Source organism: Vitis riparia, chromosome 7 (assembly GCF_004353265.1).
Source record: "Vitis riparia cultivar Riparia Gloire de Montpellier isolate 1030 chromosome 7, EGFV_Vit.rip_1.0, whole genome shotgun sequence".
Taxonomy (NCBI): Eukaryota; Viridiplantae; Streptophyta; class Magnoliopsida; order Vitales; family Vitaceae; genus Vitis; species Vitis riparia.
This window is the reverse complement of record NC_048437.1, coordinates 966,780-994,735: the sequence shown is the minus strand read 5'-3', so window position 1 is coordinate 994,735 and position 27,956 is coordinate 966,780. Positions and strand designations below refer to the sequence as shown.

Sequence of the window (27,956 nt, the reverse complement as noted above, 5' to 3'; positions counted from 1 at the left end):
GTAGACACCTTTAGGTCGTCTATTGTTGAGTAAGGGGAATTGGTTGTGTAAATTAGCTAAGTTGAGATCGGCAAGTTACGTAATTGTTGCCTGTTGTTTGGTTTCCGAGAAAATGGAGGAAAATGAAAGTAAAGAAAGGAAAAATTTAGTAAGGAATATTTAATTTTTAAATTAGCTGAATTGAGATCTGTTTCGTTGCTGATAGAATGGCGAAAAACACAAAGAAAGAGAGGAAAAGAGTAAGCACTTTTTTATTTTTTTATTTTTTATTTTGTTTTCCAAGAAATGAGAGTGAAAAATTCTATCCAAGTGAGAGAATTTGTTATAATTAGGATCTGTTTGGGTTCCGGCAAAGTGGAGGAAAAGAGTGCACACTCCTTTGTTTCTTGTGTCATTCTTGTTTGTGGAAAGCAAATGTGGGATTTGAGTTGCTGCTAGTTAAATTGATTGCGTAAATGAGCTAGTTGAGTCCTGTTTGGTTGCTGAGAAAAAGCAGGCAAAGTTACACTTCTGATTGTGTTGTGTTTTTCCTCTTGTTATTTGTTTTTACTTAACACAAATTGAATGTGAGACTTTCAGCTTTGTTCTCTTTCCTTCCGTTTGGTTGCTGACAAAGCAGAGAAAGGAAAAGAAAAGAGTAGATTATTTTGATTGGTCTATTGTTTTTCAGTTTTATTGAGGAAATTGCTGGTGTAAATTAGCAAGTTCTTTGTTAAGAAAAGCGTGGACAACAAAAGAAATGGGAGGAAAAGACTGTCTATTCTAGAATCTTGTTTGTTTTTTATTTCACAAAAAATTAGTGTGAAGATTCAAATTGACTGTCTAAATTAATTGAGATGGGATCTGGGAATTGTTTTCTTTGTTTGTTCTTCTTGCTGTTTGGTCTCAGTGGAAAAGAAATGAAAAGATGCTTACGAGTATCATATATTCCCTTAAGTTTTATTTTGTTGTTTTCTTTAAAGAAAACCGAAAGTTTCAATTCCAGTAAGCTAAATTGGTTGCTTATGCTTTTGTTCTTTTGCCCACTGTTTCTTTGCTGAGATATCCAAAGAAAGGAAAAACCAAACAAAATTTGGAATTTTGTGATTTGGCGTGTTTGGATTTTTTTTTTGTTTATTTATTTAATTTTAGGCTTTTGATTTCCCAGAATATGAAAAACTCACCTCAAGTAAGTGAAACAATGGAGGGAAAGTATTTGATTTTTGAAGTTCCAAACAGTGCAAAACTATTTAAAATGTTGTATTTTTCCTAGGGAAACAAATGAAAGCGTGGAACCTTTAAATGCGTGGTCTCAGATTATTCTTAATTAATTGGTAAATTAGTTTCAAAAATGCGATTTTTATTGCCTTTTAGGTAGATTTGAATCTATGTACTTTCCTTTTTCCCAAGTTGGTACTAACTGTGTGTTCATATTGCTCTTCATATCAGTTTTCAAAGTAAGCCTGATATAGCTATTTCATTCTTCTGAATGCATTTTGATTTTTTGAACAATAAGGTTGCTTGTTGATCATATCCATTTTCCAGAGAGATAATTGGATATCAGTTTTTATAAACACAGTACAAAAGTGTTTGCTTAATGATTCCATTATTTCAGGTTTTCATAGCCCAAGTGCCTGTATTTGCTTTATTTCATCTATCTTTTCATTACACGTTCTCTGAGTTTGATGTTTCTGCAATGTTTCTGACTCTGAATTTTCAGTTTCTTAAGGATGAGCAGCAATATGAATGTGCTTTCTGATGTTTCTGCAATGTACCATAATGAAACTCAATTGATTTTCCTAAGTTTTCTAATGATCTCTCATGGCAACTGCTAGAGTGTTAATGCCATTCTTTTGCATGACTGAATTTCCAATATTCTTTCTAGATATGACATGCCTTTCTCTCCAAAGGTTTTGCTTATCTGTAATGCAAACTTATTATCGCAAACCCATCAAAGGCCAATCCTGAGAATATCCATCTTCACTGTCATGAGATGGTTTCAAATGCTTTTGAAAACCATGTATATTGAGTAAAATTTTATGTCTTTGCAACCTAGATATGTGTGTATAACCTAGGATAATTTTTGTTATATTATAGGCATTGAGATCTTTTTTTTTTTTTGAGAAGGTTCTGCAGTTCTCTAATTTTTACAACTTTGAATTTGAACTTAGTGTGTGGCTGATAAACTAGATGAGATCTGAGATCTTTTTGCATATTATTAGTGTTCAGAAATGTATCTCAGCTGACATGCCATTCTGCAATTGTAGTCTTTTTTTGTTCTACCTAGTGGCTTGCTTGTGTATAATTTTTGTTATATTATAGGCATTGAGATCTTGTTTTTTGAGAAGGTTCTGCAGTTCTCTGATTTTTACAGTTTTGAATTTGAACTTAGTGTGTGGCTGGTAAACTAGATGGGATCTTTTTGTGTATTATTAGTGTTCAGAAATGTACCTCAGCTGACATGCCATTCTGCAATTATAGTCCTTTTTTGTTCTACCTAGTAGTCTGCTTCTCTGGAACTTATTGTGGTATTTTTGCTCTCAGTCTTGTTTCTGATCTTTGTTTCTCTCCATGCTATGCATGGTAATGTATTTACCATTGACATAAATTATCTAGTTACTCAATACTTTCTTTTATTGAACTTTAAGTTTGTTATCTAACTAACTTCGAGATTTTTGCTTTGCAGAGTAGCATATGTTATGGATATCCATTTTGAAGCTATCATAGTAGGCATTACTTATTTTGATCATTAATATCAGAAGTAGTTCTGCCTCTTCTGTCAGTAAGTGTAAGTTATCGTTCACAGTACCATTGGAAGATCCTTTGATTTTCTGGTATCATCCTTTTTTAACATGCTAGATGTTCTTTGCCCAACAATTTGTGACCATTCATTTTTGTCTACTGCACTAGTCAGTTTTCCCATTTAAAGTTAATTTTGCATACTGTCGTTTCTATTATAAGATCAACCTACAGATTGCAAGATTCTGTGCTTAAAACGTATGTTTCAAAACTTTTTAATTTCTGATGCCCACATCCTGCCCCCAACACACACACACACACACACACGCATGCACAGGCACAAAAAAAATATTTGTTGGATTGTTTTATCAATTTTTGGCATAATGGTTGTATCTTTGGCAGTGGTGGCGCTAGGATTTTGGTTCACATCTGGCAACTTTCTTTCATTTTGAATCCTTAGTAGGCTTTATGAAAAGAATTAGTAAGCAAAGTGGGGAGTTTAGATGAAGAATTAGCAGAAAAGGATAATTGTAAGTCAGTTTGCAATTTAAATTTTTCACCAATGGGAAACTCTTAACTAACAGACTTTGAGAAGCTCCTTCAAAAAATCTAGTCTGAACCCTAGGCATATCGTTTTTCATCCTCTAATTCAAAACAAAGCATAATACCTGAAGTCTTTTCTAAGATTAGATTTTCATTGTACAATTATTGCTCAGAAGCACAGCAGCAAACATCTTGTTTGATAAATGTGTTCATTTGTTGACCAGTAATCCTTTTCTGCAATCTTATCCATTTATCTTTCAATCTTGTTTCTAACTTTCTACCCTTATTTTCCTTCATATTTTTCATGAAACATACAATATCATTAGCTTGGATTTCATTTTTCATTTCTCTCTCATTTTCTTTTTCATGCTTTTAGGTTGTTATCTAACCTTAAAGTTTTGCTGCTTGCAGAGTATCATATGATATGGATATCCATTTCAAACATGTTGCTTTAAAAGTTTCTGTATTTGAATATCAATATCAGAATTAAATCTGCCACTTTTATCAATAAATGTATGTTAAAACTCTACTTTAAATCGAAATGATGTTTTGATTTCTTGGTACTGCCTTTCTTTTACCTGGCTTTTATTCCTTGCATGTCGCCAATTATTTTTCATTCACCTCATTTTTGCTTGGTGCTACAGCCTTCCCTACAAATCGGGTTTTATTTTAATCCTTAGTTCTATTTTTATTTTATTTTATTTTATTTTTACTTAATTAGATCCCCATCCTTGAGAAAAATTCTTTAGGTGTGAAGAACTGTTGCCATAGAAGGTGGAGCTTTGGCAATGGTGGGATAACGTTTTTCCCAATTTGGCAAAGCCTAAGATGTGATTGTACTGAGTGGGAGGGTTGAATGATAATTGTCTTTACTTCAAAATTAGGGGATTGAATAATCATTTAATCAGGCTAGATGGTTATTCAGTAATAAGTCTGTTTCTGATTTGAGTACTTTCCCTCTCATTAGGCTAGAAAAAAGATGAGAGATTCTGTATGGCTGTCATTCTATTGGTAGAAAAAAATTATCCTTACATCAACAACTAAAATCCACTCATAATACTTTGTGTTGCATCTAACTGCTCTGCTTAAGAAGGATTTTCCGGAAAGTGGCTGAGTGAGTGTTTCTCAGGTCATGGGTCTTTATCTATTGATTATGTCTATGGATAGCATTGGGACATGTCTTTCCCTTTCAATGCTAAGTGCGTGTTTATAGCTTGGTACACAATTACAGACAATCAATAAAGCAGGTTCAGACCATGCCTGAGTAGCTGCATTATCAAAGAATTGTTTTCCACCATCCAACAATCTCTGATTTTTCTTTTATATTTTTTCTTGGTCAGATCCAAAAACCTCTGTAACATGATAGTTTGGTGCTACAAAAAACTGTATAGCATGTTGACCCAAGTTAAACATGTGCTCCTAAACCACAAATAGCTTTGCAGTCATTCTAGGCAGGATAGTCGAGGTAGAAATAAAAATTTCAGAAGGGAAATTTTCATCTCTTTTGAACACATCTGGTTCTTGAAAAGGGATATGAACGAGAATTTCCTGTTTGCCAAATATGTGACAAGCCCCTGCCATATTTCTTTTGGTTGCTATCACAGCTAAAACCAGGCACATCAGATTGAAGATGTACCTCTTATCTTTTTCAGAAGTGAACCTATCAACCCTTTGTGTATGGTTTTTATTATGATAGTGATAACAAGACCACATTCTATGAGTTGTTGGTCTCTCTCTGATTGTCATAGCAGTGATGATGGGGAAATGTACTGTTTCACCAATTCTGGGTGCTAATAATCTCCTTTGAAGAGCTTATCTTGTGTAATTTGAAGATTTTTTTGCAGGTCATCAGTGTGAGAGAATGACCTTTTACCATTTTTTTGCTTAAGAGATAAGGCCTGCTTTTTTGTATTTATTGAATCTACTGGTTGCATCAAAGGTGTATGCATGGTTTCCATGTTGTTTGCCAAAACAAATTGCTATTGGTGAATATGCTATGATGCACAAATTAGAGAGATATTTCATAGAAATATGAAAAATAAAAATGTAATTAAACTATTAATTGGAGCAATGCAACAAGAAAAATGTGTACTTCATTACATATGATATAGTTTATAAGGTCAAAAACTTGAGAGGACATGTGCTATGAGTATATGTGCTATTGAATTGGTCTATTGTATTTTTTCTTTAAAAGTAAATAGGTCTTAATTTCAGCAAATGGCTCTTGCAAAGGCTGTAGATTGGTATGAGCTTATACAAGGTGTAAGCACACCTTTTATGATTGCAGAAGAAAGGCTTGATTAGGAGAGAGGATCAAGATGTGCAATATTTTGACAGGAAGATTTCCTGTGTAACTGTGTCATGAAAGAGCCACCAAATTAGTGGTGTGGGTGTTCATGGCAGCTATGTCCAGTACCTCACCCTCAAAGATTCTTCTACTAAAGGATAGCTATCTAGCACAGCTGTGCATGCGTGTGTGTGTGTTTTGAGTCCATCTCTTTAGCAAACATTTGTCAGTGGCATAAAAGAACTTGGTCTAGAGATCATAAACTCGTCTATTGTTATAAACAAAGCCTTATTGGGTAAGTCGATTTGGATGTTTATAGGGGAGGAAGATTTGCTTTGAAGGAAAGTCATTGTGGAAAAATTAAGGAAATTGGATGTATTGTGTGTTTTGGTGATATTGGTGACTTTCTACACCATAGTGTGTTTAGAAACTGGTCATAATTGGATCCATTTGAGGGGTTTTTCCTTGTCCTTCTATGAAGGATGGTGAAGAACTAATAGTTTCTATTTATTATGAAATAAATAGTTTATGAAGCTATTAACAAAAAAAAAAAAGCCACTAGTTTAAATAAACCTCCAAGTAACATGTTTTTATTTTTATTTCTCAATGTTCTCATTGTAATTGTTTGTAACAAGAGAATGAAAAATTTTACTACATTAGGTAATTTGCTAAAAAGTTCAAATTTCTTGAAACTCATAATCGATCACTCTTCATTGTCTCCACATAACTATCTTCTTCTCTTCCAATGAATCCAAAACATGTTCGTGCGTCTTGGCCAGTCTTTAAGATCAAATCCTCGTTGTTGCATTTTGTTATCCTCCACTTCAGTTTGCATTTTTTGAATGGCCTTGGATATGCTAGCGATTGACATATGGGGAGTGATTGCCTGGGTTTCTTAACCTAGTATCTTGCATCTTTTGGTCATGAAAAGGAGTGAATCTCCAATTCCTACCTCTTCTACCTTTAAAGTGGAACAAGATCATTAAGAATGCTTCTTGGAGAAGGCGGGTCCGGTTGGTTGCTATTTGTTAATTTGCACTTGAGAAGCTTGGAACCCTCTTGAATTCCTTGAACTCATGCTATGACCTACTCTAAGACTCTAAGAGAAGCAACATCTCGATAATGAAAAAGGTCCACTATTTCACTGAAGTGAATGAGCATATTTATATGGTCCTCTCTTGCTGGGTGGGCACTTGAGATCACTAATGCTGAGTTGCTTTCATCGACAAATTTGAGAGACTCATAGGCTTCACTTGAACCTCAGTAATGTCGAAGTTTTTGCCTAAATGACTAATGTCAACCTACTTTGAGACGAATTTGATAATCGATCCCTTATCCAATTTTAGGAGGCTTTAATGATCGTTGCCTAATCATTTCTAAGAAGGTCACCAATTCCCATTTGACAAAGGCTACATAAAGAAAATTCATCAAAATGGAGCTTTGGGGGGACATGTTACTCATGTTTCACCTAAAAAGTAATGATTTGTATGAAAGGTATTATATCCATTAATAAATGCATAATCAAATCCTTTTTTTTTCCCAAAAAAATTATTTTAGTAAGAGACTTACACTGTTATGAAAGAAGATGGTCTGACTCTTTTGTCATGACCTGTTATGGGAGGTGGGTGGATTTTGGCAAAAAAGCAGCTCAACGCTAGGATGCATGGAGATTGTTCTTGGTAAGAAAGGATGGTGGGACTAAGGCATTGTATAAAAAATAAGCCATTGGTCCTTATTGCTAAAAAAGGATACTATAATGAATGCACAATACCAAAAAATAAAAACATAAATCAAAAAGAAATATTATTGGTGCTTTTTACTGAAAAAGGATAGTAGAACAAAGGCATAATACATAAAGAATTCCCTAAGATACTTACAAAAATTGATTCCTCCTCTCCTAAAGGGGAAAAAGAGGCTTAGAGCTCCATGAAGGTATAATTGTTTGTTTCTCTTTTTTAATCTAATAATATGTTTCCCATTTAATATAAGAATGTAAACTTCATTTACTTCTTATATATTTTGCCTTAACATCACTTGGACTCCCTCTTTCTTAGAAGCTCTGCTTACATCCCCTATCAGATGTCAATGGGCGGGTTTGGAGCAGGTAACTCAATCCTAAAGTCTTACTTTATCATACCTTATCCTTGGACTAAACTTGCTACAAGGTGGGGATGAGATTTAGCTAGTTGGAGCAAGACAAGGTGGGTATATTCCTACATACCATTCCTCAATTTGAATTATGTAACAACCACATATCATGCGTCATAAAGTATATATATATAAATAATTTACATTAAGATTCAAAATTTTCATTGATGACAACTTATCACTTTCATTGAATCATGGTTGCGATTCTAGTGGAATGGTGAGTGGGGTAGAGCAAGCCACAACAAAGAAGGAAGATGCATTGTGGTTGTGTTGGATCGAAAAGAAAGGCGCCTTTTAGTTGTGTTAGAGATAGAAGAAGCGACGCTTGTGTTGGAGTGGTGGGTGTAGGAGGGTGCTATTGCAGAATGATAATGGGGGGTGGATCAAGGCGGATGGTGGATTAGAAGATATAAAATGAGTGATTGAGGAGTTAGGGTACTAGTAGTAATGGGGAGTACAAATATGATGGCAAACTTGTAAATGAGTAAAAACTTGAGGGCATAGTTGTGAGTTGCATCTATTCAGGACGAAGCAACAAAACCCTATCTTGACTAGAACCAATCCCATGTTTTAAAAATTTTCCTATATTTGGCCTTACCTTGTAGTTGTGCCACCCAAATCCACCTTATTAAGGGTGCGTTATGGTGAGTTACCTAAAGAAACCCGTCCCATTGATATCCTTACCCCTTATGATAGATGCCATTAAGAGGAAGTTGCTATCATAATTTTTGAGTGAAGCAATGCATTTCACTCAAAAGGAGTTTTATCTTAATCTAACCAAATATCTTAGTTTTGTGATGATCGGACTCTTCAACTTTATCCAATGTACCCGAGTCGACATATGACATGACAAGGGTGTGGGTGTAAGATTCTTGTTTGACACTTCTATTTTGCTTCAAATATTAACTATTTTGATTTCGTTTTTTTTTAAATAGAGATTAAAGAGAAAAAAATAGTTTTTTTTTTAAATTTATTTATTCTTTATTTTATTTATTAAGCATGTGTTATTTTTGCTTCTAATTGATTTTTTTTTTCTTTTAAGATGTGATATCCAAGTATCACTTAGGAACCCTTTTCAATTGAGTCTTTTATATCCTAGAATTTGAGATGTGAAGAATAGTGCATCTAGACACATGCTCGCTCATGACACCTATAACTAGACCCATGTAACATAACATCTAGCTTAAAGCTTCTTTGCTAAAAGAGAGAAGCAAAGTTTGAGAGAGAAAAATTTTGATTGTTGGCTTGTAAAATGCACCTATTTTATTTTGCTTTGTTGTTGTTCTTATGTTGGTTAGCATCCAATTACAAGAATTAAAGAATGAGCAAGCATGATAAATTCACATATAAGAAAGTACCATTGTCAATTTGTCATTGCCTTGAAGCTTCCTTTCTCTAACTTCTTTTTCTAGGTGGATATTATAGAGAGGTACAATTGGAAAACAAAAAGGGCATATCAAGGGATGTGGTGAGGAGATGATGATGGGTTAGCGATAGAGTTGGTAGCAAGAGAAAGCGGTGCCTTAGCCTCTGCCCCCTTTCTTTAAAAAATGAGAATCAGATAATGGCTAAGGCAAAGGTTGAATCCTTGACCAAAGGTATAGAGCAACACAAGGTCACCACTAGGCTAAACTCAATTTTTGTGGTTCGTTTGTGCCCTCACCAAAATAAATCTCTATAATGAATTCTTGATTGTCTTTGGATATGGGTTTTTAGAGGGGAGTTTAATTGTGTGGATTTTGGTGGTGTTAGGCCATGAAAAAGATGATATAATTGATATAGAAGTGAATGTGTTAAAAGGTTGGAAAAGATGATGACAAATTTGAAATAATTAGGGGCAATGATGGTTTGGTGGTTAATCAATTATGTCAATGAACATAGATTAGATAATGATGGGGATGAGCTTGTGGAAGTTGTAATTGGTGACAATAGTTGCATTGACAATCAACCATTTTAACCTCCCTTAGGTGCATTTACTCTTTTCTATTCCAAAAATATTTTTGCCCTTGTACTTTGTGTGTTGTTTCTCTCATAAAGTGAGAAAAATAGAAAGATCTCTGTGATGAGCAATTAGGAAGATAAAGTAGGCTATTTTTGACATTTTACAAATCTAATGAAAAATGTTTACAATTTAATAAGGGTTTTTTGCTGGAGGGGGTGGGAGGGATTGGGGAAAAAGAAAAAGCTTACAAGAGTATAAAAAGAGGGAAATAAGCCATCATTGTAGAAAGCCTTTGGCTTCCTTTCCTTGGGGGAAAAGATCCGGAGGGCATGAGATCCCAACAAAATCAACAATAGAAGAGATTTCTTTCGTGGACAACCTATTGGCTTGCTGATTAGTTGATTTAGGGTTTCACAAGTAAGAGCAACCTTACTCCCTTGCCAAGATCTAGAGCCCGCTGCATCTAATGAGTTTCTTGGTGGCCCTTCTTAGTCACTAGTCAGCCAAGACAAATTGTTGCTGAGTCCTTCTCCATTATTAGATTGGTGACACTCTATCCTCTTGTGACTTTGAGATCGTCAAGCAAAGGAAACATCTGGCCACCATTATGACTCATTTTTATTTATTTTATGAATTGCTTGTTTTGTGCATGCTAGGGTTTGACATGTGGTTATCATCCTCAATATTTGAGGCTCAAGCTTATGGTTGGTTGTGCGCACACACCACTTGATGTTCCCATCCTCTATCTTGATGTAGTTGACTAGTTTCACCACCTCAAGAGGTCTGTGGAGCTCATATTTTTACTGTTGAACCTTATATCTGATCCTTCGCATAGCAATGTGGTACGCTCCAAAATTTCTTGCTCATGCAATTTAGAATTGATGGTCCATAGAAACAAAATGACGGATTCCTGATAGCTTAATCCATCTCATGATGGTATTCTCTAGTAGCACCATATTAAGGTTGAACTACATTTAACACATTACTATCAAATCTTATCCATGTTTTCCTGCAATGATTAAGTCACGCTTTGGTTTTAGTTCAATCCTTCTGTTCCCCAGGAGTGGCAAGATTTTCTGATGCCACTCAAGATTGAAGTCTTGTTGGCGCATATTGCATGTGTCCTTGGCAAAGCATTTCAATACATGCATGCAATTACTGCACATCTTGTTTTGTCAATGTGCCTTCTGTTTTGCCAAAGGCTTTTTCAATTTTCACCTCCAATTATCTCAATCTTGAGATCTCTGCCCTAGTATTTTCAGGTGCAGATTGATTGAGGTGGTTGCTCAGCTGGCCTCTGTTCTATATAAAACATTAGCCTCAATCATACTTTTTTGGTAAACTGTTGGTTTCCCATCTCCCCATTCAGTTTTGGAGGCTGAGGTTCATGTTATTTGTTACTCTGTTACAACTTCTGAACTTGCATGAGCTCAGTGTTTACTCTGAGATTTGGGGTTTATTCATGCCTACTGCTGGCCTTTCATTCCTTTCCACCAAAAAAATGAGAAGAGTGTACCTCTTTCTGATTTATACATTCTCTTGTTATCTGTTGCACTTGCCTTAAGCTACTTATTATGTGATTCCTATCAAAAAACCATTCCATTAGGGTATTTAACCTTTTGATCACAATATTGGCCATTTTGTTCATCTTGATCTTACTGATTTATATCAATTTTTGCTGTCTATGTTGAGAAAGAATTCAAGAATCTTCTAAACTTAATGCGAAAACATGGTTTTATCATATAAACTATCATATTGTATGCATTAGACTACTTTTTCTATTCACATGCATTGCTATTGCTGTGGAAACTAGTTTACAAAATCTTTTTTGGTGATTAGTGATATCAAATCATCAATATTTTCCTCTTAACTCATCCAATATGCTTGATTAAGTCACATGAGTGATTCTGCCAAATTAATTTTCTTATTGCATATGCAAGTTTCTTGTGAAAGTATGCATTAAAATGCAAACTCAATGCTTTGTCTGATTCACTGGTAACTTATTAATAATTGATGCTTTTGTTTTGCAAATCTTTTAAGATATTCCTACTATATTCAAGTTTTAAAATATTTTCCAGATTTTTGCCATTTTTCCTCTTAAAGTTATAAATATTCTGACCTCAGATAATTGTTGATGCCAGAAATAAGCAAAAGATGGCAGGGGAGCTTGTTAATTCGGCAACAAGTGAGAAGCTAACTGAAATGGATTGGACAAAAAACATTGAAATTTGTGAATTAGTTGGACGTGATCAAAGGTATTATTAACTCACTGAATTCTTTCAGTTGTTTTAAAATATGATTATGAAGTATGTATTGTTGTAGGTTTGATTGCTAAACCCAATTACTTGCAAGTTGTTCAATGAATGCTTCAATTTTCTTAAAAACTTCACTGGGAGGAAGATATTTGTATGGTGACTCAGTCAAAGTTCATAGGGATTAGTAACTTCAGAGTGGAAGGAGATTGTGCTGTTATCATCTCATGGCTTTTTCAGGGGGAAGGCAGGAGCATGGAGATGGGACCCATGAACAAGGAAGATCTTAGATCTTTCTAAAGAGTTATATTCCTATTTGAGACTTCTGCCAACTAGGTAGTGGATTGGCAGGCCACAAATGGAGCTTCGTTTCTGAGATGCTTTTTGGGGACTTCCTACCCTTGAGTTTTATTTGAGGCTTTGGTTCCTTGCTAGTATTTAGGATGTTTTACACTCAGATTTGTGCATGGTTGCTTAAACCTTTGTAATTGCTTTCTTCATTTTGGGGTTAAATGATAGTTGATCCTTTTCTATAATCACTTTTCGTCCTAGGTTTTTTTGATGAAATTGGCATTTCTTAACACAAAGAAGGGAACATCAATCTTATTTTGCACCTAATTCTTTCATGCATTCATTTTTTTGCAGTATTTCTTCCTCCCAAAGAATAGGAATTTATTTTGTTTCTTTTTTAGCAAAAAAGCCAGTTCCCCAGGTGGTTTCACATTGAGGTTCAATCAACAAGCTTTTTTTAAGAATATTGGTAGTTGATGGAGTGTTTTGATGATGTGACAGGTTTCCATTGTCTTAGTTATTAGCCTAACTGACCTTGGTATAGTTCTCTTTTCCTCTTTCTTGTTTGACTGTAAACCTTTTTCTTCAAGATAAGAAAATCTCTACAAATTACTTTCAAACATGCAAAGCAATTTCTTTTGTATTATCCCTTTACAAAAGGACATTTCAGTTAGCATATTTATAATTAGAAGTACTAACCGCAAGAAACTCTGTAAAAGAGATGCATGGTTGCTGTTTAAGCTTCATTTATTTACAATCTGAATATTTTCCATCATTATTTTCTTATCATGGTTTCACTTGTCTTAATTGTTTAGGCAAGCTAAAGATGTTACTAAAGCTATAAAAAAACGCTTGGGGAGCAAAAACTCAAATACTCAACTACTTGCTGTAATGGTGAGCTTGAACTACAACATTTTGGGTTTTTTTGCATGGTTTTCTGAAATTTTATATCTATCATGTTTTGAAGTACTATTGTATCTTTGCAAGGGATACTATCCTTTATCTGATATATGGTCATGAAATGGCTCTACATCTTAGCACTCACCCTGCAGTTCTTCATCACTTTCGCTGTCTATCTGACCATTTGATTAGCATTTGATTTTTGCAGTTATTGGAGATGTTGATGAATAATATTGGAGAACCTGTTCACAGACAGGTGATTGATAATGGGCTCCTCCCTATACTAGTGAAGATAGTAAAGAAAAAGGTGTTTTTTTCCCCAAGAACATGATTGCTGGCCATTAACTGTTTTTAGTTGAAGCTAAATTTGCTTATCTTTTCTCTCACAGACAGACTTGCCCGTACGAGAGAAGATATTTCTTCTTTTAGATGCCACACAGACATCACTTGGTGGAGCTTCTGCAAAGTTCCCTCAATACTACAGCGCATACTATGATCTAGTGGTAAGTATGCACTGGCATCTTGTCTTTGTATGCTCTCTTTGTATGAGATGCTGTTAGTTTCTTCAAAAGTCTTGCTTCTGAAGGATCTATTCTCTCATTTTACTTTCCATATATGTAAAACAGATAGTGTTAAAATACATAGTTCATTTTAGTAAGAAAGTTGAATAAATATGTGCCTTTCATTGTTTTTTATTTTGAGGGGTGTTCATGTGTTCCATATGTTCATGCTTTCCTCCTTTTTGTGTGTGTTTGTATGTGTATTTTTTGCTTTCTAGTAACATGAAAATGAGTTTGTTTCATTCAATATATAGGAATGGGGATATGGACAGATGACATTTGCATGGTTAGTGGAGGGGATGTGATGCATTTGCCCTGTAAACATGGCATGGGTCATAGAATAAGTTTTGAGGCAGTTTTGGTGCCTTTTGTTTGGGGCCCTGGGTGTTAGTGGTTGGCAGTGACAGCGGTGCTCTGTGGGGGTTTTGGGAGTTTTGTTGGTGATGGTGGTGGTATTAACGGAGTTATGCTGGTGGCTGTGGTGGTAGTACCATGCTTTAAGTTGTAAGGACTCCTCATGTGCCTATCAGTCATTTTTTAGAAAATAGTGAGGATAGCTTGTAAGCAGGGATACAAGAAAAAACTGACCTAGTCATGGTGGGTTTGGTGGCAGTGGGGGATCAATTGGAGTGTAGGGATGATGATCATAGGTTTTACTAAAATCATCATTGGGACTTGGAGTTCAACAGAACTTAATACAACATACTATCAGACAAAGAGGGTTTCTCATCCTTCTTTGTATTTATTTATTTCATGATAATAAAATGTTTGTCTTTATGATAGGAAGGACTATCAAAAATGTTTTTCTTGTTGCCAGTTATTGTTTAGCACCTCTCTTGAAATCACTGCAGATACTTTCATATTTGAAACATTTGCCTCTTTCATGGATGATATTCTTTATTGGTATATATATATAGAGTGAATATCAATATTTATTTCAAACTTCTTTTGTGAGCATTTTTCTATTTGGATGCTATATTAACTAATTACATTCAACTTTTCAGAGTGCAGGGGTACAGTTTCCTCAAAGGCCTTGTGCTATCTCATCAGATCCTCCCACCTCACAAGAAAACAGGAATAGTTCACCTGGTGTGGAACTTGTCTCTTCTAAACATGAAGAAGTTGTGCAGCAAGCATCTCAAGTTGTTCCAGAATCTAGGTATTTACTGCTGTTTTAATTCTTAGTTTTCCTTGGCATACTTTTAAGTAACCAAACTCTCGATGGAGAGCAGGAGCAAGAGGGTGAAAACATAGATTTTTCAAGTCTCCTGCAGGAACAAAGTGCTCTGTTTGATGATGAAAAATTTGATGGAAAGGAAAAATCAAAGGAAATAAAATATAAAATTTAACTCAATCAATCTCCAATTTTATTCCCTGTTCATATCGGGCCAAGAATTTGCAAATGTTTGAGTTTTTAATCAATTTTCATTTTATTTAATTTCCTTCATATTTTCCATGGTAAATCAAGGAACAGAATCAAACATTCCTTTCTTCATTTTTCCCTTAAAGCTTAGCACTTTATGAGATCCAAATGATGAAAAAATTGCATGTGTTTGTCATAAGGAAACAGTAGGTAATAAAAGATGATGAAAATGTGATCAGTAATAACTTCTTATTCAAAGACAAAAAGAACAAGAGGGAAAATATAGTGTTATAGCTTGTTGGTCAGTGCTTGCCTACGTTTTTAAACAAAGTTGTTGGTGGCCCTTCTGGGCTTGCTTTGGCTTTTTCTGGTGTAGGCATTTTATAAAAGCAAACCAGAAAAAAAAAAAAATTTGGACTCCATAATTTAGGCTTTGTGGATAATTCAATTTGATTTTAATGTATTCCAATTGATTGTTATATTGGAAATTTTGATGCAACACCAATGAAAGAAAAAAGGAAGAAGCCAAAAGAAATAAGTAGAAAGTCTTTTTAGATTCTGTAGCTTACTAGTTCTTTGAAATGTGCAAGTTGATCGTTAAATGATGCATGGCTGCATGGTTAACAAATTGGAGTCCCTGTACATTGGGACAATCCTTGGAAAGGCTGCATCCTGTGCTTTGCACCAAAAGTTTGCAAGTAGCTGTTGTTTTCATAGTAAATTGTTGTTATCCTGCAATGGCTTCATACTCATGAAATGTGCATACCATATGTTTGGCCACTGCATCTTGGATATCAGTTCAATTTGGATATTCTATTGAATTATATACTTTTGTCAATATTTACTTATCAAAAAAAAAATATGCTTTATCAATATTGTGTATAGATTCCATTATTCTATAGACAACTGTTGGATTTAAAGCCTATTTACTGTTTAGTACCTTCTCTATATTATTATGGATTTCTAGAACTTTGTTGTGAACCCTTTTTGTGGGTAGATAGACTACCAAATTAAAATTTTGGACTTTATATATTGTCCACATTAACATCCCAATATTGTAGAAAAAAAACTTGTCTACATTCACATCCCAATATTTAGATCATAAATAGTTGGAAAGAAAACAAAGTTTGAGTTTTGGATCATACATCACATGCCTGATCTTTAACATGTGAACAGTGCATGCAAGCAGTGGATTTTGGAGCGTTAGGATTTCTAGAAGTAGAAGGAAGGAAGAAATGAAGGGGGGCAGAGGAAGAGAGAAATAAGAGAAAGACTGCTATAGATTATCCTTTTAACTTTATGGTTTATATTGGTTTCCGTTGAACCGCAAAAATACCTCAACTAGAGACAAAAAGCTTGGACTTTCCATTTGATTGTTGCCAAAAGAGTAACAAATGGATTTTTTTATGATTCATTTTTTGCATGTGTTCCTGTATCTTCTTTATGAAATTTAATTATTATTGTATCATAGTGGCTAGTGTTTCTGAGAAATGGGAGACTCTAAAAAGGTTGCATGTGTCAGAAATCTTAAATATGCACAATTCTATATCATGTTTAATAAACACTTGTTAAAAGTTCGTAAAAAGTGAAAAGTCATTTTTCCCCCTGTAATACATGATCATTCTCTATCTTGATCTGTTCCTGACAGTATTATTCAGAAAGCTGGTGCTGCCCTGGAGGTTTTAAGAGACGTCCTGGATGCTGTTGATACTCAACATCCTGAGGTATGTTAGTGGATCAATCTTCTATATTCTGATTTTGACTTTATAAATGAATGAGTAGCATTATCAGCTTTGCAATGCTTTTGTTGGATTACATTTCTGGTACAATAATGCTCTTCTTAATTTGAAATTCATGTTCATGATTTTTTTGTGCTTGGGATTACTATGAAGGGGTAAAATAAACTATACCAAATTACTTAAAACTTCTAATAAGTGCTTGGTGATGGTGTCAAATCTTTTAAAATTGTGTTCTTATGTGTAAAATTGTTCGATGGTGGATGCTATTTAGCATTTGAAGGTGTGGCTACTCTGGTACAAGTGATGATTATTCAACTTAAGGGCAACTTCTTAACAGCTCCATCAAAATTATTGGCATGATAGGTTAATATCTCGGTGTGAGCATCTTATGTTTTACTTTGTGCTAGACTACTATTCATGGCTCCCCTCATTTTAAATTGAATCTCCGGCATGTTCTATTCTCTCTTAATACAAAATCAAGATGTGTAGTAATGAAGGTACATTACTGTGCATCTTGATTTGAAGGGAGAATAGAAAACGTACATCTTGATTAATTACTGTACATTCATTTATGTACATCTTAATACAAAACCTTCTAGGTAAGCTTTGAAGGCAAGATTAGAGGGACATGGATATTGGGGACAGAGCCAAGCTGAGGTGCTTTCTTCTCTTTAGGTTATGAAAAGGAATAGGTTAGATGGTTACTAGAGCATTTGGGGAAGGTAGTTGAGATGAAGAGCTTCATGGGTGAGATTCAACAATAATGGTAGGTTTATGAAGCTTTTTGAGGTCATATCTAACCATAAATCTACCTTTCTATAGTTCTAAGGGTGAGAAGGACAATGGATGGGATAAATTGAAACAAATGATCTCTTCGATTTTGGTGGCTCCAACCAAGATGACAGTTTATAAGGAAATGCAGTGTCCTAGTTCTAAAAGATTATTCTATGGCAAAGTAGGTCCATTGAATTGGCCCTATGTGAAAGTAGTTAAAGAGGAAGGGGCGAGCAAAGGAGGCCTTGTTCCAATTGGGAGATAGCGGAGAGCAATGATGTAAATGCCCTTCTTTATCATTGATTAGGCTGAGGTGGGTTGAGCTTTAGCTAGAGCTTTGGGTCAGAAAGGCATGGTGTCTATTATCCCCTTCATGACTGCAAAGGGATTATTCTTCATGGAGACCAAAGTTTTTAAAGGCGTTCTTTAGGCTCACTTTAGGGCAAGGTGGCTGCAAAATGCGTTGAGGCATAAGAAAAGAAATGTCAACCCCAAAATGCATTTGCCTTAGGGTTAACGCGTGGTTGAGGCGCACCTCAAGCATGCTTATCACGCTTTTAGGGTGAGGCGTAAACCTAAACAGAGTTGCTGATGTGCCTAGAAAAAAAAATGGAATAGAAATAGATCAAGAGACAAGAAGATCCTCATTTTTTTTTTCCTTTGATTTGTGTGAAAAGTCAAACCGGCATCAACCCCATCGTGCCCTTTTAATGCATCTAAATCATTATTTCCTATTTCCATATTTTTTCCTTTTTTGTATAATTAGGTTGAATTTCCATTTTTTTTCCCTTTTTTGTATAATTAAATTTGTTGAAACGAAATTTTTTTCCTTTCCATTGATTCATTATCAAATTTATAAGGATATTATAATGGAAATAGAAATACATGTCACTTACTTTTTTAATTATTATTTTTTTCCTTTCTCATTTTATGGTATATATATATTTTTCTATAGTCAATTATATGATTTAATTATTATGTTTTTTTCAAATAAAAGTAATTACGTACTGCAATTATTATTATTTTCGAATAGCAAAAAATATATACAATCCAATTATTATTAATTTTTAATTTAGGCTATGAAATTATTAATATGGTTTTTATGTAAAATGAATATATTATAAAATTTATCATTTATTTAATTTTATCTTATATTTTTTAAAATTATTTTTAATATTTAATAACTATGAAAATTAGAGTCCTAAAAGGCTTACGCCTTGTCTCATGAGCACTAAAACACTTCGTTTTACGCTTTCACCTTTAAAAACTTTGGTAAAGACAATTGAGGAAGTTTCCTTTCTATAGGATTTGGGGCATGTCATGATTAAAGGTGAGTGCACATCTTTAGTGAAAAGATGGTCTCCTAAGGAAAATACAGTGGTATTAAGTAAGTTCAGAAGGGGGTGGACTGAAGTGGATTGCCTTTTCATTTGTGGTCAGAAGAAATATTTGAAGAGGATTGTGGAGGTTTAGGGGGATGATGGTATAGATTACCAAGTAGAGATTGATTGGCATATTCTAAAGTTGTATGATCTATCACCGATGGGGGCGAGAGTAGAAATGAAGGTACACGCTATTTTGCTTGTATTGATTGGGGTGAAGGATGAGGTTTTAGGTGTTTACAATCTCTATTGCAGTGGTTGGAGATGAAGATGAAAGGTGGGTTGGAAAGGTTGGGTTGACTTAGAGGAGGAATGATTCATTCTCAAGGAAATGTGGTAGGAATCGACATGGTTAGATAAAATCAGATGGGTAAGAATGGGTCTCAATGTGGGACACATAGCGAAAATCAAGGTTTTAATGAAATTCAAAAGGTTGTGGAGTTGTCTTATAATGGGACATTTGGCAAGAGAAGAATTTTAGTGGAGGACAACCGTAATCCACTTTCTTTGTTCTCAAATTTAAATTTAAATAGAGGGGTTAATAAGGCCTTAAAGCAAAGGCAAAGTAATTTTCCTAAGACTCTAAAAGCTTTCCAAGAATGCATGGGGGGCCTTCCTTTTTCATCAAAAGCCTAATTGGGGGCAAGACCCAATCTTTTCCTAAGGAGAAATCCTGGGTTTCAACAAATTTGCGAGAGGGTCGGGCCTATTCTTTTCAAGATTCCAGGCCTTCCTTGCCAACAAAAGTGTGTAGGGGAAATGAGAGGACAAAAGATTAGGAAATCAAGTCCATTTCGATAACGGGAGCTCGTATCTTATAGTGGGCCAAAATCAAGAAAGTTGTGATTAGGATGTAGATATGTCCTGGAGTAGAAAGTGACTAAACTATGGGCCATCAGTTGTCTTTCTTAGAGGAGGGCCCAATTTCAAGGAAACATACCCACAATTGTAGTAGATCTTTCCCAAATTCGATTCATAAAAGGTGTGTGGACGTAGGACGAGCTCCATTTCTCCTAATTTTTGTTGTCTTCAAGGGACATGAAGAAGCTTGCCCCCACCAAAGGTTTGATTCCAGTCTAAGAATCTCTAATTAGGGTCCAAAAATATTTACAAGGGGATGGGTTTATCTTGGAAAATGACATTGAGGAGTTCAGAAAAAGCAGTAATCAAGGGAAATCTTCAATAGAGGAGGATAAAAGGTCCATTGGGAAGGAAATAGACTAGGTGGTACCCATGGATGATCCTGTTAAGATTACAATTTGTATGAGTAAGATTGAACATAGCCCAGATGTGGATATTGCAGACAGTGAAGAGGTTGAGGATGTTTAAGGTTGTTCTCATAGTGGTCCTTTTGTCTAGGTTATCCTTTCAAGTCTAGTACCCAAAGCCAAAGGCCAGATATTAGATCGGGCTTGTGATCAGTCGGCAACCATGGTTCCTTCCTTCAACCATTGATCCTAGTTATCCTTCCTTTCCCTATCCCAGTATCTCATCATTTGTTAACATATGCTATGTCAATCTCCAATTCAGTGCAAACATCTTTGCCCAGTTCTAAACCTCTTGCCATCCCTATCGTGAATCCCATGGAAAATGATTTTTGTGCAATGCATGAGTATAATGTTAGTAGTGCTAATTTTGATGATGTGGAGTCTTATTCAGCTTGTCTTAGCCACGTTTCTAAGTGTATCCCTCTCCCTAGGACACTGCCTAGTGGCCTTAGAGAGACTCATAACATATTTATACATCGCTCCACCGAACTAGACTCCTCGTTAGAATGTTTTCAAGTGGAGTGTCTCTTTAGTAGTAAAATGGTTAGAGTTCAATCTGTTTTGGTCACCATGAATGTCGAGCTAGTCAAGTATCACTAGAGTGTCATACCTATACGAGGAATAATATGGAAAAATTGATGGATAAGGTGTATTTCAGGAGAAAGTACAGACCTCCATCCACGAATTTTTGGGGTAGAGAACTTTTGTTATGAAGGTCATTAGCTAGAATATTCTAGAATTGAGATCTTAGAAAAAAAAGGGTTGTTAAAGATTTTTCGTCTTATGAGTCCCCAGATATTGTGATGCTTCAGGAAACAAAAAGGGAGATGTGTGATTGGAGGTTTGTGGGTAGTGTGTGGATAGCTGGGAGCTAAGAATAAGGAATGGGCTTCTCTTTCGGCTTGTAGGGCTTCTCTTTTGGCTTGTAAGGCTTTGGATGAGGTTTTGATTTTATGGGATTCAAACAAGTATAGTTGTGTAGAGGTGGTATTAGGATCCTGTTCAGTTTTGAGTCAAGTTATTGTTGGATGGAGTTGGATTTTCTGGCTTACCTCAGTTTATGGTCCTAACAATACCATTCTTAAGGAAGGATTTTTGGATAGAGCCCTTCTATTTTTTTCGTTGAACTTTCTCAAAATAGTGTGAGGGGATGGATTTGAATGTCATAAAGGGAATTTTAGAAAATCTGGGTGGTTCTAGATTAACACCTAATATGGGGGATTTTGATGGATTTATAAGAGAGTGAGTTAATTGATCCCCCTCTAAGAAATGCTTCTTTTACTTAGTCAAATATGCAATATTCCCCTGTATGCAAGAGATTGGATAGGTTTTTATATTCAAATGAGTGGGAGCAAAGATTCAAAAGTCTCAAAAAAGTTCTTCCTAGATTTACCTTTGATAATTACCCAATTGTTTTAGACACCAATCAATTTAAGTGGAAACCAACTACTTTTAGATTTGAGAATATGTGGTAGCTCCACCTAGATTTGAAGAAAAGATTTAGTATTTGGTGGAGAGATTTTTATAGCGAAGGGTGGGAAGGGCATAGGTTCATAAAGAAGCTATAGATTGTTAAATCAAAACTAAACGAATGAAATAAGGTGTCTTTCGAAGAGTTAAAGGAGAGGAAGAAGAGAATTCTTATTAATATTCCTAGCATTGATGCTATTGAGCAGGAAGGGAATCCATCTCTTGAGATTTTAGTGTTGAGGGCCTTGAGAAAGGAGGAACAAGAAGAATTGTTGTTAAGGGAAGAGGTGAATTGGAGGCAAAAATCGAGGGTGAATTAGATTAAAGAAAGGGATTGTAACTCTTAAGTTTTTCCATAGGGTGGCTAATGATGGGCATAATAGGAAGTACATCAAAGTCTTGGAGAATGAAAAAAATGCACTTTTGGATAACATTGAAAGTATATCAGAAGAGATTTGCATTGTTTTTGAAAAGCTATATACGAGTCCCCTTGGAGAGTCTTAGAGGTTACAAGGTTTAAAATTGCCCCTTATCACGGTAGAGTGCTACCTGGTTGGATCGCCCCTATACCGAAGAGGAGATTCTTAGTGTCATTTTTTAGTGACAAGGCTTTAGGGCTTGATGGTTTCACCATTTTCTGTGTTTTAAGAGTGTTAGGATGTGATTAAGGAGGATTTATTGAGAGCATTCTTGGAATTCTAGAATAGTGGGGTAACAAATCAAAGTTCCAACGCCACCTTCATTGCTATAGTGTCGAAAAAGAGTTAGACAAAAGATCTCAGATTTTAGATCTATTAGCTTGACAACTTGTTTGTATAAGATTATAGCTAAAGTCTTTTCAGGTTGTGTACAAGGTGTTCTTCATGAAACTATTCATGTTTCACAAGGAGCTTTTGTTCAAGGGAGACAAATCTTGGATGCAGTGCTGACAACCAATGAGATGGTAGATGTGAAAAGATGTTCCAAGGCGAAAAAGGTAGTCTTTAATATTGATTTTGAAAAAACTTATGATCATGTGGATTGGGGTTTTCTGGACCATGTACTCAAAAGGAAGGGGTTAAAGCAACTAGAGGTCTAAGACAAGGAGATCCGTTGTCTTCTTTTCTCTTCACCATTGTAGTTGATATCTTAAGTAGGATATTGTTGAGAGCAAAGGAGAGTAGGTTATTAGAAGGCTTCCTTGTAGGTAGGAGTGAGATAAAAGTGTCTTATTTATAATATGTAGATGACACCATCTTTTTTTCTAGAGCCTGTTTGGAAGATCTGCAAAATCTCAAGTTAATTTTGTTAGTTTTTTGGTACATATCTAGACTTAATATCAATATCACTAAATTGGCCTTGTTTTTTGAATGGAAGGTCTCTAATTAACCTCTACCCTCTCTGGGTCTCCCACTGAGGGGAAGCATAAAGGCAAATGTTTTTGTAGGATTTGGTGATTGAAAGAATTTTGCAAAGATTGGATGGATGGAAAAAAAGCCTTTTTTTCTTTTAGTAGGTGGAAGGATAACTTTAATCCAGTGATGCTTGTCTCATATCCTTAGTTATTTCCTCTCCCTTTTTAAGATGCCTTCTTCAATGGCATTAAAGATTGAGAAAATGCAAAAAGATTTTCTTTGGTCAAGGATTGGGGAGAGCAAGAGAGACCATCTCATTAGTTAGGACTTAGTGTGGAACTTGAAAGTGGAAAGAGGTTTGAGGTTGGGGAAGATTTCTCTACAGTATCATGCTATTTTAGGGAAATGGCTATGGAGGTTTCCTAAGGAAAGTTATGCTCATTGGCATCAAGTTATTTTGAACATCTATGGGGTACATTCTAATGGGTAGGACACCAACAATATAGTTAGGTGGTCACATCACTGTTCATGGAAGGCCATTACACAGGTCTTTCAGATTTTTTTAGACACTCGTTTTGTGGTGGGTGATGGGGCAAGAAAATATTTCTAGGAAGATTTGTGGTAGGGGGATTATACTCATAATTTTCTTTGTTAAAAATCTTCTTATCTCATCAATTCTTGACTTCTCTTCCCTGTTGTTTTGGAATCTTAATTTTCGTCATAACCTTTCTGACTTAGAGATAGAAGACCTTGAAAGGCTCTTGTGCTCTCTTACTTGTTTGTATTTATCTCCATTCACCCTATATACGAGAACTTTGTAATTATCTTCATTATGATTATTTATGGCTAAGTCGTTCTTTTTAGTCTTGTCTAATCCATCAAATACAGTTCCTTTTTGTCTAGTTAAATTTTTAGGAAAATCTAAAGTCTCATATAAGGTTAAGACCTTTGTTTGGCTAGTGGCACACAAGAAGGTAAACACGAATGACATGCTATAGTCAAGAAGATCCTAAGAACGCCCTAGTCTTGATGTTTACTTATTGTGTATAGAGAGTGGAGAAATGATGGACCATTTTTTCTTACATTGTCCTTTGACTTTGGGGTTATGTCATGGACTATTCAGATTCGTTAACTTAGATTGGTTTCCTCCCAGGAGTATTTGTGACATGATGACCATCTTATATAGGGGATTGTGAAGCTCCATCAAAGGCAAGGTTCTTTGGAAAACCACTTGTCTCACTTTGATTTGGGTTGTTTGGCGGGAAAGAAATGTTAAGAATTTTTAGGACAAGGCAAGGACTTCAGAGACTCTTTGAGATCTCATTCATTCCTACTCCTTTTGGGCCTCTTGCATCATGACATTTAAGGACATTCCTCTCAATGAGTTCCAACTCGACTGGTATTCGGTGTGTTGATTGAAAGGTGTGGATTTGTAAGGAGAGGAGCATTGAGTAGGTCTTGCTTGGAAGGAAAATTATTCTATTATTAGAGTAATGATTATTTTTTTTGTATATTTCGATGTAGTATCTTACTATTGTATAGGTTTGCTTAGTATTTTGGGGGCTTCAAACATACTTTTTTTATCAGTTTGCCTTTTAAGGAGGATTCCTTATCCTTATTTTGTACTTCTTTATCCATATTTAATACATTTATTGTTTCTGATCAAAGAAAAAAAAGGTAATGTTCTGAATTTGCCTATTTTGTTAGATGAAGCAGCTGTTGGCTTTGAGGTTATCCCAGCTAAGTGCATCAACATTGTGTACATGTTTATGAAATGATTGTGGAATTACTAATTTAGCATATACTTAGTTAATGACTTCGTGGTTTTGAAATCTAAGCATATGAGTTAGTTATTTTGACTTTCATAGTATTTTTTTAATAGGGAGCGAAGGATGAGTTCACCCTTGATCTTGTAGAGCAGTGTTCATTTCAAAAGCAACGAGTAATGCATCTTGTGATGACTTCTCGGTAAGGCTCCCTTACAGATCATTTCTGCCACTAACTGATTATTGTTTATTTAGGTGTCCCTTTTCAATGACTGCTGTGTGCAATATTCTTTTGCAAGTAAGGGTTACACTCTAATGAGATTAATCGAAAGGTATCTAGGATGAAACAAAGAATGATAATTTGATCTAATTCTCTGAGAAAGCAAGATGTCAGGTGTATAAATAAAAACAATATCATATTTAAATAAGTACTAGCTTTTTCCTGTTCTGAAGAGCTGGACCCTTTGGAATCTATATATACTTGCATGATGAGGGTTCGATATAACCCTCTGAGGGTTTTGTTAGATTGGTAGTTATCTTAGTTAATGTATTCTCATTATTTAAACCATAGGGTTTTTGTCTTTTCCTTTGGGTGATAGAAACCTTTTTAAGTTAAGCTGCTCAAGTAAATAGATGGTCCAAATCACATATGGTAGCTGGGTTTTCAAGCAAATGAACTGGATGCACCCAAAGCTGGGATCTATACATAATAATTTATTACTCAGAGAAAACAGCTATACAGTTTGTATCTTGTAAGTCGCAGAATTTGTAATGTGCATCATTACATGCCTGTGTATGTAGGTATGTTATTCGTACACTTGCTGTTATATGCAGATGTATATATGGGGGCACTGTGAGCATATGCACATATATATATATGTATGTCTTTCGGTGTTCTTTCATCAGGAAATGTAATATGGGTGGTCAATGTTGAGATGCACTGGCACGTGTGGCATTGCTGTGGTCCCTAGTTTTCAATAATGAGATGGTACAATCGCAATTGCCTGAGATCTTTTCACTTAGAAGATCTTTCTTGTCAAATCTTATCTTTGGCACCTAGGTTCAGTCCCTGCCAAACCTTTCTACAAGAAAAGGAAGGTAAAACTGTCTTTTGATCCCTACTCGAGATGCTTCAAAGCATGAACTATTTCTCTTTAGAATGGAGATGTAGAATGTCAGCATGGGAAGCACTAATGGAGTGCATGGGTGGTTTAGCTTGGATATGTTAGACTAAAGAAGTGGGATACTTGTATTTGTCATGATGAGGATCTGGATTTAGACAGTAATATCCTATTTGAAACTGTTGGTAACCCGGTTGAACAGCTACCTCAGACCAGAAATCATTATCAGTTCCTGGGTTTCATCTCTCTGACATCTTTGCAATCGAACAACAATAAGCATGTACATATTTGTGTATTTCCCCTTCTCCGGGAAAGCATTTATTTTGTCATATAGTGTTATTAATGCCTAATAGGAAAAAAGAAAGGAAGAAGGAAAGAAACATGAATAAAGGGGTCTGGAAACTTCATCCTTTTTATAGTACAAACATATTGGTTCTTGTGCTTTTTCAAGTTTGATCGGTGTTTGTTTTTAACTCCCTCAGGGATGAGAAGGTGGTTTCTCAAGCAATTGAATTGAATGAACAGCTCCATCAAATCCTGGTTAGACATGATGCCCTTCTTTCCGGTACACCAACCTCGACTGCAAATCATGTTTACCATGAAGGTGAGGAGGAAGAGGAGGCTGAACAGCTTTTCCGTAGGTATGTCCTGCTACTGGGTCCTTGCTTTTTGACTCTGGAATTGAGATACCTGCTCGCATCTTTGCTGGGCATGTTGACTTCCAATTTTTCTATTTGTGTATTATTTCCTGGTTCAGGCTTTCCTCTTCCCTGATTCAAAATTGGTTTCTCTTGCTTCTGATACTCAACAGGCTACGAAAAGGAAAAGCTTGTGCACTCCCAGAAGACGAAGAGCGCCCAGTAGATCGACCCCCGTTTGGACTGCTTGGAACCATTCCGGGAGAAATGCTGAACCGTCCACTTATACGGCCTGTGTCTTTGGAGCCATCACATGAATCCCGACCACTTCCTTCTCCTCTGGCCTCTGCAATTCCGCCTCCACCCTCAAAGCACGTTGAGAGGGAAAAATACTTCCAGGAGAACAAGGGAGACGGGTCTGCTGTGGCTGGCCACATGAGGAGCCTCTCATTACACAGCCGCAACGCCAGCAGCTCTCATAGCGGAAGCATAGATTCCAGTGACTGACTGTTTACACCCGGTGAGTCACCTCCATTTCGGTTTTCTGGAGATTTCTCATTTATGGGTGAGTGATGTTTGAGAGGTCTTTCGTCTGGTGTTTTCAGGCATACAAACCGAAACCATTTAAGGTACTATACATGAGTTGTGCCCTTAGGTTATAATGCTTTTTAATCCAAACTGCAGTTCCATTTTCGTCTGAGAGGGTTGTAAAGCACAAATGTTCTTTTATTTAATGGTATAGACATTTATATTTAGACAATCCCAGGCTGCTTGGTGAACCCGAAAAGGGCGAAAACTTGGCTAATTTCCAGTTGCAGGTCAAATTTTTCTACAGATCATAGGGCTTCGGTTTGTAGAGTACTGTGATTCATCTTTTAATAGAGATTGTAAAGTTTTCCTCTTACACCAGAATTAACCAAACAACTTATTGCTTTATTTATTTTATCAGTAACTAATTTTTTGGGACCACGGGATATAATGCTGATGTGGTGCGATGGAGGTATATGTTGCTTTCTCTAATGTAAGACATGTGACAAAGGATTGAAATTCTACTGGTCAAGGTTATGTAAGTGGTCTTACAAGTTTCAATCCTATTATCCTTATTAAAGGATGAGTCTACCCTATGTTGGAAGTGAAGGATTGAAATTACCAAACCTTTTGAAGCAATTTGTTTGCAATATTTATTTTTTTCTTCCTAATTGTTAGAATTGTAGGGATACATTGATCTCTCCATTCTTTATCCCACACTCAAGTTAGGTACATGCAATTCTTTTTAGGGCTTTCCAAATCTATGCACAATAGAAAAAAAAAGAAAAAAAAAAAAAAGCATTTTTAATAAATAAATAAAAAGTTGGATTAAAAAAGTTCTATAAAGGACCATACTTGAGATTTGGACTTTCCCAAATCTAATCCACATGGTGAACATGAAGATTGTTGTAGTCAAAGTCTCGAACACTTGA

At 35.5% G+C, this 27,956-nt stretch overlaps 1 protein-coding gene across 4 annotated transcripts in view; it reads left to right on the top strand.

Moving 5' to 3' along the window:
* Positions 1-27,604, top strand: part of LOC117918357 (TOM1-like protein 5) — a 28,320-nt gene extending 716 nt beyond the window's left edge. Inside the window, exons 2-12 of one of the 4 annotated variants that reach the window (XM_034834942.1) lie at positions 2,666-2,767; positions 11,780-11,893; positions 12,997-13,075; positions 13,290-13,388; positions 13,471-13,584; positions 14,646-14,800; positions 16,653-16,728; positions 24,854-24,939; positions 26,341-26,499; positions 26,670-27,016; positions 27,446-27,604. In XM_034834942.1, the coding sequence (XP_034690833.1) occupies positions 11,793-11,893; positions 12,997-13,075; positions 13,290-13,388; positions 13,471-13,584; positions 14,646-14,800; positions 16,653-16,728; positions 24,854-24,939; positions 26,341-26,499; positions 26,670-27,003 (1,203 nt within the window). In that variant the 5' untranslated portion in view covers positions 2,666-2,767; positions 11,780-11,792 and the 3' untranslated portion in view covers positions 27,004-27,016; positions 27,446-27,604. Of the gene's footprint in view, positions 1-2,665; positions 2,768-3,672; positions 3,775-11,779; positions 11,894-12,994; positions 13,076-13,273; positions 13,389-13,470; positions 13,585-14,645; positions 14,801-16,652; positions 16,729-24,853; positions 24,940-26,340; positions 26,500-26,669; positions 27,401-27,445 lie in introns of those variants that run through there. The other 3 variants (XM_034834943.1, XM_034834941.1, XM_034834944.1) reach the window with 3 other exon arrangements.
* Positions 27,605-27,956: the final 352 nt, after the last annotated feature.